At 55.3% G+C, this 12885-nt stretch overlaps 1 protein-coding gene across 4 annotated transcripts in view; it reads left to right on the forward strand.

Annotated features, from left to right (window-relative positions):
• The window catches only part of TTC39A (tetratricopeptide repeat domain 39A), a 39046-nt gene that overhangs the window by 21010 nt on the left and 5151 nt on the right, over positions 1-12885 (forward strand). For 3 of the 4 annotated variants that reach the window (XM_037827253.1, XM_037827252.1, XM_037827254.1), the window contains 8 exons: positions 903-1002; positions 2273-2338; positions 4200-4308; positions 4774-4841; positions 4935-4994; positions 5888-6049; positions 10739-10830; positions 12431-12551. In XM_037827253.1, the coding sequence (XP_037683181.1) occupies positions 903-1002; positions 2273-2338; positions 4200-4308; positions 4774-4841; positions 4935-4994; positions 5888-6049; positions 10739-10830; positions 12431-12551 (778 nt within the window). Of the gene's footprint in view, positions 1-902; positions 1003-2272; positions 2339-4199; positions 4309-4773; positions 4842-4934; positions 4995-5887; positions 6050-10738; positions 10831-12430; positions 12552-12885 lie in introns of those variants that run through there. The other variant, XM_037827255.1, reaches the window with a different exon arrangement.

A 12885-nucleotide genomic window follows, 5' to 3' on the forward strand; every position in this document is an offset into this window, starting at 1 on the left:
CCCTCAGTTCTTTAGGTGTGACAAGCTCATTCCTACTTCAGGGCCTTTGGACCCTGCTGTTCTCTCTGCCGGGAACTCTCTGTTCCAGGCTTATGGGAATGTCATCTCCTTAGGGGACCCTCCCTCATCCCCAGACGAGGGCAAGTCCATGGTTTTCTCCTTTAAGGCCCTCATCACCCTCACAGTGGCCCGATGGGGATCTGTCCCCTAGAGTGGGAGTGCTGCGATGTGGTGGCTTTGCTCCCTGCCGATCCTCCAGTGCCTGTCCCGGGGAGGCCTCAGTGTTTGCTGATCAAAAGGCCTGGGAAAGAGACAGCACATCTTTAAAGCCTCTGTGCTGCCTCAGGTGGGCTGGGGCTGGGACTTGGGCAATGTGCAGTTGGTGGCCAGGAGAAAGGGTTGAATTCCAACCAGGAGATTCCAAGAAGACTTCCTGAAGGAGGGGGTGTTTGAATTAGCCCAGCAGTTCTCAACTGGGGGCAGTTTTGTCTCCTAAGGAACATTTGGCAATGTCTGGAAATGGTCTTGGTGGTCATAACTCAGGGGAAGGTGTTACTGGCATCTAATGGGTATAGTGGTAGAGGCCAGTATGCTGGTAAATATCCTAATATGCACAGTACACAGTACACAACAAAGAGTTATCCAGCCTAAAATGTCACTAGTGCCGAGGTTGGGAAACTGTGCTCAAGCAGAATGTGCAGTGAGCAAATGCTGGCAAGTTGGACAATGCAGAGTGCACTGGAGCCAATAGGGCTGAAATTCAGTACCAAGAAGTATGTCATCTCGGTGGGAGATGCTACTACCCCGCCACCAGCGAGTTCTGAGATCAGTTCAGAGGGACGCTTGGGCCAAGCGGGGAACCAGCCCCCGACGTGCAGCTGGAACTTTGCTTCTCTCCGCAGGGAGCTGGACAGCCTCGTCCAGTCCTCTCAGTACTCCAAGGGAGAGAACCACAGGCACTTCGAAGGAGGGGTGAAGCTCGGAGTGGGCGCCTTCAATCTGGTGAGTGGAGAGTGCCTCCCTCCCGCCTCTGTTTCCACAGGTTCTGGGCTCCAGATAAAGCTCCTACATGTCCCTGACCCGACCCACACATGGTCTCTGCTGAGTGTTCACTGTGCCTGGCCCTGTGCTGGGTACCAGGACCCAGGGAGAAAGCAGGCACGGTGCCAGTTTTCAAGGGCTCTCGGCTGGGGGTGGGCTGGGGCTGGCTCAAGAGAGTCAATTCTGTCATTTCTTCCCAAGTCAGATGGGTAGCTTGAAATCAACCAGGATGGCAGTATTTATAGCACTCAAAATTGACAAACACAACACATCAGGGCTTTTGCCACCCTGGAGAGTTGTTGGTTAAACATTTAGCAGTGGCAGGGAAGAAGACAGGCCTAGAAAAGCTGATGACCCACAGGGAGCAGAGAGCCAAGTCCTCTTCCCAGAGAGGTGGGGAAGGTTTCCATGGGGGCAGGGGTTATTGAGTTGGTTCTTGAAGAACCCATAGGAGTTTTCCAGGTGGAGAAAGGCATTCCAGGCAGAAGGAACAGTGTGAGCAGAGACAGGGAGGCTTGGAAGAACAGAGCCTGCTCATGGGAGGATGAGCTGCTTTAGGTGGCCAGAGACCTTTCCAAGAGTGTGAAGTGGGGGTGGCTCTCTCCCTGCCAGGTAAAGCCTGTTCGAATCACAGCCCTTGGGAGGCAGGGACTACTCTGGGTTCCAGTTTCCTGGCAGTGATCTTGGCCCATGTGCTAAGAAATACAAGCTGCAAAAGTATGTTAGATGCTTTAACAGGCTATAGCAGACCATCCTGGGTTCAAGAACTATCTCCACCTCTGATGAGCTGTGGGGCCTTGGATAAGTCCTGTCATTTAGCTGTGCCTCCATTTCCCCATCTGTTAAAAGGGGACTCTTCTGAGCATCACATGCAATGACAGAGCCCTGGCCACAAAGTAGGGATTTGGTGTAACAGCAACAACTAGCTATGTGTAGGCCCCAGTCTATGTGCTTTATGCATGTTAATTCATTCCATCCGTAGAGGTATGTAACTTGCCCAAGGAGACCCTGCTGGGAGTGGTGAGGCTAGGATTTGGATGCAGTCTGCTCCTGACTTGCTGTAATGCCTCTTTACCTGGGGAAGTTCACTTTCCAGGAAAACTGCGGCATCTTAGGGGCTTTCTAGAAATAGGACCTGCACCCCTGGGTCTACCCCCAGGACTCGGGGGGGTTTGTGGAATTGGAGGGGCAGCCCCACCCCCTCATGTGCCCACTCGCCTTCTTCCTGCAGACACTATCCATGCTTCCTACCAGGATCCTGAGGCTGCTGGAGTTTGTGGGTTTTTCAGGAAATAAGGTAACCACCTGCCTGCTGGGGCCCCCGACTTGCGCAGCCCGAGGACTGGAACTGGGCTGGACAGGGTGGGGCTGACGCTGCAGGGCCTGTGGGCCAGTCCTGGCTCAGCCCTCCTCTGTGTCTGGTCCTGGGCAAGGTCTGAACCTCTTCTGGGCCTCAGTTTCCTCTCCAGTGAAACGGGGCCAGTGATCCTTGCCCAGCCCCTCACAGAGCAGAGCGGCTTTGGGGTAGGGGTGTGTGAAGGGCAGCCCCATTCCGTGCCCAGGGACTATGTTCTCTGAGCCTGACAAGTGTCAGGAATCTGGTTCTTCTCCCCCTCGGACTGCACCTCACTTCAAGACCTTGAGCAAGCCCCTTCCTCTGGACTGTGTCCTGGTGCCGGCACCTTGTCTGGGAGAAGGACAGAGAGAGACCTACTGTACATCAGGCCTTGAGGGGAGCAAGCAGGGAACTGAAGGAGCCAAAGCCTTTATCGAGGGCAAGAACCCAAGCTCAGCCCCGGGTCTGAGAGAGTAGATGAGGGAGGGCTCCGTGGTGGAGGAGGCCCTGTGTGGTAGAAGGAGTCTGGGCCCGGAAGTCAGGAGATGCGTCAGTCCAGCTGCCTGCCCTCTTCCCTGTGACTCTGAGCAAGCCCCGCCCTCTTCTGGGCCTCTTTTTGGTAAAATGAGGGGCTTAGCCCAAGATAAATGCTTCCCAAACTTGCACTTTCTCAGACTCTTTCTGATTTTTGCCATATCCATGAACCTATTATCATTTATATACTATTTTTTCTCCAAAGTGGCATAATTTTTACTTACATTTACTTAAATGAAATGTTACTGTACATGATAAACCCATATTATTTGGCATGATAAGAGCATAACCATAAATATAAATTCTAAAGACCAAGCAATCTTAGGAAAGCCCAGCCAGATTGTGTGGTTGTGCCGAGGCACTGAGCCCCAGGCTGCTTCTCTTTGTGTGCGAGGGAGCTTGGCGTAAGAGAGGTGTTGACGACTTAGCACCCGGCTGAGGCTTTCCCCAGACACCCTCAGAAGGTGGGAAGGAACCTGAGAAAGACAGAACCCTCACTCGGGGCTCAATGTTTCCTGTTGCCTGGTGTGGACTCCTAAACTCATCTCAGTTTCTGTCTGCAGCCCGTGGCCCAGGGTTGGGGAAACACAGGCCAGAGGCTCTGGGAGGTCCTTTCAGTTCTGTTTTCCTAAGAAAGCCGTGGGGTCATGAGTAGCATTTTGGGGTGATGATAGCAGGGAACAGCCTGAGAACAGGCTGGGAGGTGGGAGAGGGTGGTTGCCTGGCAGGGAGGCCAGGGCGTCGAGGCCTCCAGGGGAGCCAGGGGGTGGGGTTGAAGCAGGGGAGAGGCTGCTCAGAGGAGGACAGTCCAAGGGGCAGAGACTGCAGGCGGGAAAACAAGTGGGGCCTGGCTGTGAACTCCTCAGCCAGGCTCTGGAGCCTTCTCCAGGAGGCTTCCCAGGCCCCAATCCTCACGGCTCCATCTGTGTCCCAAGCCCATGGTTAGGATTTTCTGCCTCTTTGTCATTCCTCCTGCTCCATTTGGGGCTGCTTGGGTGCCAGCACCCCCCACAGGATACTCTAGCAGGTGAATAAAGGCAGGACTGGAGGAGGGGCTGTTGTGGAGGTGGGGGACCCCAGACCCGGCCAAGCCTTTGCCGGGCCTCGGCAGCAGTGTCCACTTTCCCCCCAGCAGAGGGGCTGAGGCATGGAGAGGGGTGGCCCAGGAACAGCTGGCCCGGCCTGCGGGGTTCCAGACTCGCAGTCCAGCGCTCTCCTTGCCGCCCAAGCCCTGCCCTCCCAGCAGCCCAGTGACCTTCCAGGCCCCTGCCCCTCTCTGTGCCCCCAGGACTACGGGCTGCTGCAGCTGGAAGCGGGTGCTTCCGGGCACAGCTTCCGCGCGGTGCTCTGCGTCATGCTGCTGCTGTGCTACCACACCTTCCTCACCTTCGTGCTCGGTAGGAGCTCCTGCAGGCCAGCGCTGGGGCCCTGGGGTGTGGTCAGCTCTGAGGGCAGGGGGAAGGGACCACAGACCCTGCTCAGGCGCCTGGGACTGGGGTTGGGGGCACCGAAAACAGAAATGACATAGCTGCATCAATTGACCTGGGGCCTGGCCTGCTGGCCACTCACCTTCTCTCCTTGGGACCAGGTTCCAGCCTCAGTTTTCCTGCCTGTGAAATGGGGGTGGCATGCCCACCTTGTAGAGGGTGTGAGGATGGTGTGGGCAGCCCTGTGTTCTGGGCACAGCCTTGGCAAGCCCTATGATATGCCAGGAGCAATATCTGGGCTATCCTATTTAATACTCCTATCATCCTGGAGATAAGAAGGGCTGTTATCCCCATTTCACAGAGGGGATGGCAGGAGCCGATGGCGGTGATGTGTGTTGTGTCGTCTCCCAATGTCCCCCCCCCCACCTCCTGCAGGCACTGGGAACGTCAACATCGAGCAGGCAGAGAAGCTGCTGAAGCCTTACCTGAAGCGCTACCCTAAGGTAAGCCCCCCTCATCCCCGCCGGACACCCCCAGCCCGGTGTGCCCCGCGGACCCACAGGGGCCCACGAGCATCCACCTGCCCCTCGTTGCAGGGCGCCATCTTCCTGTTCTTCGCGGGGCGGATTGAAGCCATTAAAGGCAACATCGACACCGTGAGTGATGGGGAACCCGGGCCCCCTCGGGAGCTCCCAGGCCCCAGAGAAGTCACAGGGGCACAGACATACCTCAGGGACGGGCAGACAGGGAGGAGGCCCCGAGAGGGAGCCGAGAAGGCAGGGGTGGGAGAGGCACCCCTGTCTGCGGCCATCTGGGGAGACAAGGGAGGAGGTAGCATTTGTGAGTAGGTTTTTTTGACAGGGAGATCCAGGAACAAAGGGCATTCCTTGCTGAGGGAGAAGCCGGAATAAGGCAGGGAGGTGGAAAGACCTGGCTTGTTTCGGGCGTGCCGATTAGGCTGGAACCCGGAGTGGAGAGGTAGAGCCAGGGGGGTCGCTGGTGGGGTCTTCAAGTCCCCGCCAAGAAGTCTCGACCTGGCAGTAGGGAGCTATGGAGGGGTTTGAGATGTGGGGGTCACGGTCCTGCCTGAGACCCCAGCACTAAGCCAAGATTCAGGACAGACTCTATAATGTGGCTGCTGGGGTTTCCAGCGGGCCCTAGTGGTGATTCCTCAGGCAGCAGGACAAATGCCCCCGGCCCATGTAGGAGCTACTGGAATTTTTGGAGTTTGCTCTGTGACAGACATTATTATATTATATCATTACAATCTTAACACTTTCCACTCCCTGCTATGCCTCCATGTAGCTCTATCCCATCTTCTCGTTTTGTGACAGAGAGGAGCAATCACTGTGAGGTCAGCATAAGACTTAGTGGGAGAGCCAGGACTGGGGCCAGATCTCCTGGCTCCCCTGACCCCACCTGAGCCTGGCCCAGGGCTGGCCCGCCAGGTGCGGGGGCGGCTGCGCCTGCCGTGGAATTGGGAGGGTGCGGAGGGCGGGGCAGGTGCAGGCGGGTACCCTCCGCGGCCGCTGACTGGTGGTGCCTGCAGGCTATCAGGCGGTTCGAGGAGTGCTGTGAGGCCCAGCAGCACTGGAAGCAGTTCCACCATATGTGCTACTGGGAACTGATGTGGTGCTTCACCTACAAGGGCCAGTGGAAGATGGCCTACTTCTACGCCGACCTGCTCAGCAAGGAGAACTCCTGGTCCAAGGTGGGCCAACATCACGCGCCAGGGGACGTGGGGGGTCCGGGGCTGACACGGACTGGCCACGAGCCCCCAGACCAAGGTCCAAACCCCTAACTGAACACGGTGTGTCAGCTGGAATCTAAACAGAACCAGAAATTCTAATGGGACTCAGGGTTGGAAGGAACTGAAGACCCTGAGGAACAGAGAAACTCTGGAATTGCCATGTGTCAGTCGGGCTTTCTGGTGCCACTGTCTAGGCTAGTGCTGTCCGGTGGAACTTTCTGCTGCGGTGCAGATGTCCTATTTTTGTACTGTCCAATATGGTAGCCATTAGCCACATGTGCACACTGAGTGCTTGAAATGTGGCAAGTGCACGTGACGAAGTAAATTTTAAATTTTATTTAATTTTAATTAAAATGTAAATAGCCACATGTGGTTAGCAGCCACCTATTGCCATATTGGTCTACAGTTCTAAAACACAAAGGCTCATTGATTTATATAACTGAAAACTCGAGGCATGTCTGACTTCAGGGTAGGGCTTGTTCCAGGAATTCAAATTATGTCATCTTTCCATCTGTGGCATCTTTTGTTGTGTAGGAGGCTCTCTCCTTATGAGGTGGCCAAGGGCTGTCCCTAACTCACCTCATCTCTTTGGTTTCAACCACAGTCCCAGGATTGAGCCTTATTGATCTGGCTTAGGTCACACGTCAATGCCTGTAAACAGAAGGGGTGGGAAGGCCCCTTGTGGAGCGAGAGTAGGAGAGAGGTAGTTCCCAGAAGAAAAATGAGGTGATGTACCCAGAAGTGTGTGTGTGTGTGTGTGTGTCATTAAAGAGATGTCATGTAGGAAAAATAGAACAAAAAGATGCCTACCATAGATGAAAACTTAAAATATCATGGTTAAGTGTCAAATAAATAAATATTAGCCCTTATTATCACAGTAACGATAGCACAGAATTAGAATAATAGGCAGCAGATATCATCTAATCTGGTGTTGGCAAATACGTAGCATACATGTCCCCATTACTTTATCCCTTGCCCCCAGCAGACATTGCTAATCAGTCCTGGCACTCCTTCCCATGAGCCTGGCTCTGACCTCAGTAGGCTTCTCCACTCAGCACTCCAGGCAGCCAATAGAACTGATCTTAGTTTGCACCCGTCATCTGCTTCTAGTCCCTATTCCTCATTCCTCCCTTACATCTGCACGGAAATTCCTCCTCAGAACCCCTGCCTGAGGAATTCTCTGGGTGTGGGGCAGGAGGGGTTGGGGGATGTAACACCCAACGAGATAGAAGTTATTACTGTCACAGTATTCCACGAGGAATACCGAGGCTCAGAGAGGGTACGTGACTTTCCCGGCCCACACGCTGGTGTGGGCCCACACGTCGGTGGCAGGAACTGGATTTGAGGACAGTTGAGTGTGACTCAGAAGCCTTTGCTTTTTCCCTCCTCCACAAGCCTTCCGGAGGAGGCTGCTTGTCCCGAGACCACCCTGCTGTTGATGGTGCTTCCTCGGGCCCAGCCCCTGTGGGCCCAGCGTCCGTTCCTGACTCCCACTCCCAACAACAACAAAGCCTCGGGTGCCTTTCTGAGCTCACAGTGACCCTGGAAGCTTCCTGTGGAGCGTGGCAGGCAGCTGGTCACCCACATGGGAAGAGGGGTTCTGGGGGCACACACAGTTGTTGTGAGGGGCAGAGGGAGGGCCAGTGAGTCTCAGCTCAGGCCCCGGCTTGCTGTGAAACTTTGGGGTGCTCAGCCCTTTTCTCTGTGTGCAGCTCTCGTAGTCGCCTGCATTCTGGGGCATCACTTCCTTCTCTCTAGCACTTGGCTGCCACAGAGTCCACCTGGGGACTTGGCCTGTGGCCATTGCCGTGTGTGCTGTGCTCTCTGCTAGCGTCTCTCTGCCGGAAATTTCCTCTGCCTGTGATGGTCCTCGAGTTCCTCCAGTGCTTGCAGTAACTAGGTGGTGACAGCTGTGTGCTCAGTGCTATATGTGGGAAGCCCAGGGGAGCTCAGCAGAACCCGGCCACGGGGCCAAGGAAGGCTTCTGGAAGAGGAGACACCTGCCCTGAGTCTTGGAGGAGGAGGAATTAGGGTGCTGGAGTGGAGGAAGTCAGAGAGCACTCAAGAGAGAGAGAACAGCAAGAGCCAAGGCTCAGAAGCCAGGGTGCTGCCAAGAGGGTCTAAACCATCAGGGTGCAGGGTTTGTGGGTGGGAGTGCAGGGGGCCACTGAGTGACCCTTTCTTCTTTGAGCCACTTGCCATAAGCTTCTTAAGGACAAGGACCATCTGACTTTGCACAGGCCCTGATAGAATAGGCAAAATAAATAAATAAATAAATAAAAATAATAAAGGTGGAATCAGTGAGCAAACAATTAATAGCCCTGGGGAGGGCGGGCAGCTGCCGTTTTCATCAGTATGGTGCTCATAGCATCCCTTGATGACTAGGATGCCCACGGGTCTCATGACACTGGGTCACTCCATCCATCCTAACTCCTGATGGCTCAATCAATTGCGAGCTGTTGGGGCGGGGTAGGAGCTGGGAAAGGCTCTTAGAAGAAGCCGAGGTCTTGAAAGAAGAGAAGAGAAGGCATGGCATCCCCGGCTGAGGGAGCAGCACAGGCAAAGGCCTGGGGTACAGGTGCGGCGGGGGCTTAAGGAGTGTTGGGGAGGAAATGGCAGAAGATGAGCCAGAGAAGTTGAGGGCGGGTCATAGAGGGCCCTGCATGACTGGGCTTTTGTCTGACAGCATGGGGTGGGTAGGGGGTAGGGGTTTGAACACTCGTGGTTTTGATTTGTGCTTTGGAAAACCCCACCTACACTTGCTGAGCACCCCCACGTGCCGGGTCATGTTCCAGGCCATGAAATTGAACAGTGAGCAAAGCACAGACCCCCGACTCAAGGCTCACATTCTAGTGAGGATAGAGACAGTGAAAGATGAACAAATAGTTGTGCAGCATTCTGTCATGTCAGGTTCCGGTGAGTGCCCTAGAGATCACTCAGGCGAGGTAAGGGGGTGGAGGGTGATGGGCACGGTCGTTTACACAGCATGCCGGAGAGGACACTGGATTGGAGTGAAGGAACAAGCCACGTGGATATCTGAGGGGAGAGTGTTCCAGGCAGAGGGAAGTTCGGTGCCCAGGCGTGGGGGCAGGAGTGTGTCTGCTGAGTTCTGAGAGCAGCAGGGAGGCCGGTGTGGCCCAGTGCTGTGAGCGAGGGCGAGGCGAGGTGGTAGGAGCTGGTGTTGGGGAAGGGTTGGGTAGGGCCTGGTGGGCCACGATGAGGGGTTTGGATTTGCTCCTAAGCGTGATGGGCTATCATCAGAAGATTTCGAGAAGGAACCGAAATGATTGGACACAAACAGATCAGAGTGGCTTCGGAGCGGGCAGTGGCTTTCAGGGGCCCGGAGATGGAGCAGGGAGGTAGTGAGGAGGCTGCTGCCCTAACTGAGGTGAGCGTAAGAGCAAGGCCAGTGAGCGTCAAGAGCTAGCGAGGAGGGAGGATCATTAGGACTTGGTGACTCAGTGTCAGGGGCTGGGGACAGGGAGCAGGCAAGAATGACACCAGGTTTCTGCCTGGGCTGCTGAGAAGATGAAGATAGGTTGGGGCTTTGGTGAGGGAGATTCTCTCCACCACATCTCCACAAAGACAGCTTTTCTCAGGCGATGAGGTTGTCATGGATCTAGGAGTAGACCTGGGCTCCAGCGTGGGTGGGGCTGCCAGGTGAAGGCTGCTTTCCGCCGTCTCCAGAGACTCGTTTTCAGGATGTCCCTCCTCCTCCTCCATTTCTTAGTTGACATCAGCCCCAGGAGGCGGCACCTGTGGCTCAAGGCTTGGCCACTGGAGGGCGCCATAGAGCCAGACTCCTCTTTGGCTCAACTCCTGGGGAAAGGGGGTGGCATTTGGGAACGGGGTGCGGGTGGGGAGTCTCCTGCACAGCCTCACCTTCCTTGACAGTTGTGGCTGTGGATCCAGTGGTCAAGGCCCTGGCTTGAAGCCACACAGACCTGGGGTTGACTCTTGGCTCAGTCCCCAGTAGCTCTCGGGGTCCCAGGCAGCAGAGGGGGGATATGGATTCCTTGCTGGCCTCGTCTTTGGGATCAAGTGAGGTGATGTATGAAGGGTGCCTGACACACAGCAAGGCAGTTCCACCAAGGCACCCTCAGCCGAGCTCTGACTCAGGGCCCTACCCACCTTTCTTCCATTATGAATCCCATGCTTTGTGCTACCTATTTGTGTCCTACATACACACATCTCTTCCCTTGCCTTTATGCTGGCTTTTACTGGAAGGCCTTTTCTTGGGTCTCTGTGAATCTTCCCACTGTCCTTCAAGGGCCAGCTCTGCTGTTAATGGTGCCAGAAGCCCTTGCAGCTGTGATGCTCTCCCTGCCCTTGGGTCTCCATCCCGGCCTCAGCACAGCCTGCCCATTGCCTAGTCGCATGGGCCCTTCTCTCTGCTGCTTCAGAGTGGAGAGGGTGGGGGCCTTGGCATGGGCCTGTCCTGGATTTAACTCCCAGCTCTACCGCTTAAATCTTGTCAAGTTCTTCTCAAGTTCCTTCAGCTTCCTCCCCCTCACTTTCTCCCCTGGGATCCGTGGATAATGTTAGCTGCTGTGCTAGGCTTTTGTGAGGCCCGAACAAGGTCCTTATGCCAGCCTGGGCCTGCAGCTGGAGGGAGGGTTGCCCTCACCTGGCTGTTGCTGTCCCGAACAGGCTACCTACATCTACATGAAGGCCGCCTACCTCAGCATGTTTGGGAAGGAGGACTACAAGCCATTCGGGGATGACGAAGTGGAGCTGTTCAGGTGGGTACTGCATTTGCATCCTCATGGCAGGCCTTGGCTGCCGAGAGCCCAGCCAGCCTCTGCCCACAGCCACCCTGAGCTTTGCTTAGGTGGTGCTCAGAGCCCCAGGGAGGGGGAGGGAGGAGTGGTCATTCCCCTGGCCCTGAGCTCCCCTGACTCTCCCCCACAATTGCCCCAAACGGCCATCATTCCCGCCCATCACCACCCACTCCGCTGCTTGTTACAGCCCTTTGAATCTGTTCCCAGGTTTTCTTTTATAAAGTGGTTTTGTCCACCTCCTCCCCACTGAGCCTCTTTCATATGTGGTCATTAGGGCAGATGTGGGCATCAAGGGCCAGAAAGGGGAAGGGCCTTGCCTTTCTGCTGGGTTAACCTGATAAACTCAGAGAAGCACAGTGGAGAGCCCAAGAATTAGAATCAAACAGGGTTAAATCCAACCTCTGCCACTTCTTAACAGGGTTAAATCCAACCCCTGCCACTTCTTAGCTGTCTTCTCTTAGACAACTACAGCATCTATGAAATAGGAATAACAACCTCTATGTTGCAAGGTTGTTTTGAGAATTAAATAGATAATATATTGAAAGAACCTGGCATAGAGCCTGGGACTTAGTATGTTGCCCTCTAAAGGGTGGCTGTTTTTATTCTTATCTGTTCTGCTGCGTTTGCCTCCCGAGTTTTTTAGAGCAGGGGTTTTCCGGGGCTCGGCCTTGACAGGCTGATGGTGGGGCTTGGAGCCTTCCTCCAGGCTGGGGGAGGATTGGCCCCAGCATGTCAGACCGAAAGTGGGTGTAATCCGAGCTTCCTGGGCTACTGCCGGTGCAATAATAGTGCATTTATTGTTTACTGAGTGCCAGGAGCTCCATGTCTCCATCTCCTATAACTCTCCCTGAAAACCTCCACTGAGTCCATTTAAGAGATGAGAAAACTGAGGCCCACAGGAGTTCCACAGTGAATAAGCAGGGAAGGGATCAGGGGAACCTCACACCAAGTCCAGCTGTTTCCTGGGCCTGAACGGCTCTGACATGAGCTCCCAGCCACACCCAGTGACTGTAGCAGAAATTGGAGGGCGGTGGCGGAGCTGGGTGTGGAAGGCCCCAGATGTGTAGACTTGCCCAGCTGTGCACATTTTGCTCTGCCCTTGGAAACAGTTGAGAAGGCCACAGCCCTCTCATGGCAAGAGTGAGTTAAGGGTTTGAGCTGTGGGGTCTTGGGCAAGTCCCACTCCCTCTCTGGGCATTAGTATCCTCTGTGAAAGTGGGGTTAGAATTCTGCTGAGCCCTCCCTGGAAATGGGGCATGGGAGTGGAGGAGAGACACCAGGCCTGGGGACCTTTGGGTACATTGTCCTCTCTGCCACCCAGGGTAGAGGATCCCCTTGCCTAGGCACAAGAAGCAATCAGGTCCTGGGGCAGGGCCCCTGAAATAAGGCCATGGCCACAGACTGTTGCTGACTTAGGAGGCTCTTTAGAGTCCAACACTCTCATCATACATATGGGGAAACTGAGGCCCAGAGAGGGGTCAAATAGAAGCTGGCCAGGCTGGGAACCCTCAGTCCTCCCTTGCTTTTTCTCACCCTCTCCTTCCTTCTCTATCTCTTGCAGAACTGTGCCAAGCCTGAAGCTCAAGATTGCTGGGAAGTCTCTACCCACAGAGAAGTTTGCCATTCGGAAATCCCGGCGCTACCTCTCCCCCAACCCCATCTCATTGCCAGTCCCTGCTCTGGTGTGTAGGATGGTCTTGACTGGCCCTGCCCCTCTGGCTGGGATTGTGGGGATCAGCTGAAAGTCAGGGCCACAGCCATGGACCCTGGGGAAGCTGGGTGAGGGAGGGAGACCTTCCTGCCTCAGGCCTGGAGAGGATTTCACAATCCATGCAATGACCAGCAAGCCATGCGGTCTTCTGTACCCTGCCCTGGGGCTCGGGGTCGGGGCACAGATGAGCCTGACCTGGCACCTGCCCCTGAGGACCTAGGGTGGGGTGGGGAGACAGGTGAACGGGCTTCAGATACTTCTAGGCGGAAGGAGCAGCCTCCCAGGCAGCCCCACAGCCCCGTCCC

This window comes from Choloepus didactylus, chromosome 2, assembly GCF_015220235.1.
Source record: "Choloepus didactylus isolate mChoDid1 chromosome 2, mChoDid1.pri, whole genome shotgun sequence".
Taxonomy (NCBI): Eukaryota; Metazoa; Chordata; class Mammalia; order Pilosa; family Megalonychidae; genus Choloepus; species Choloepus didactylus.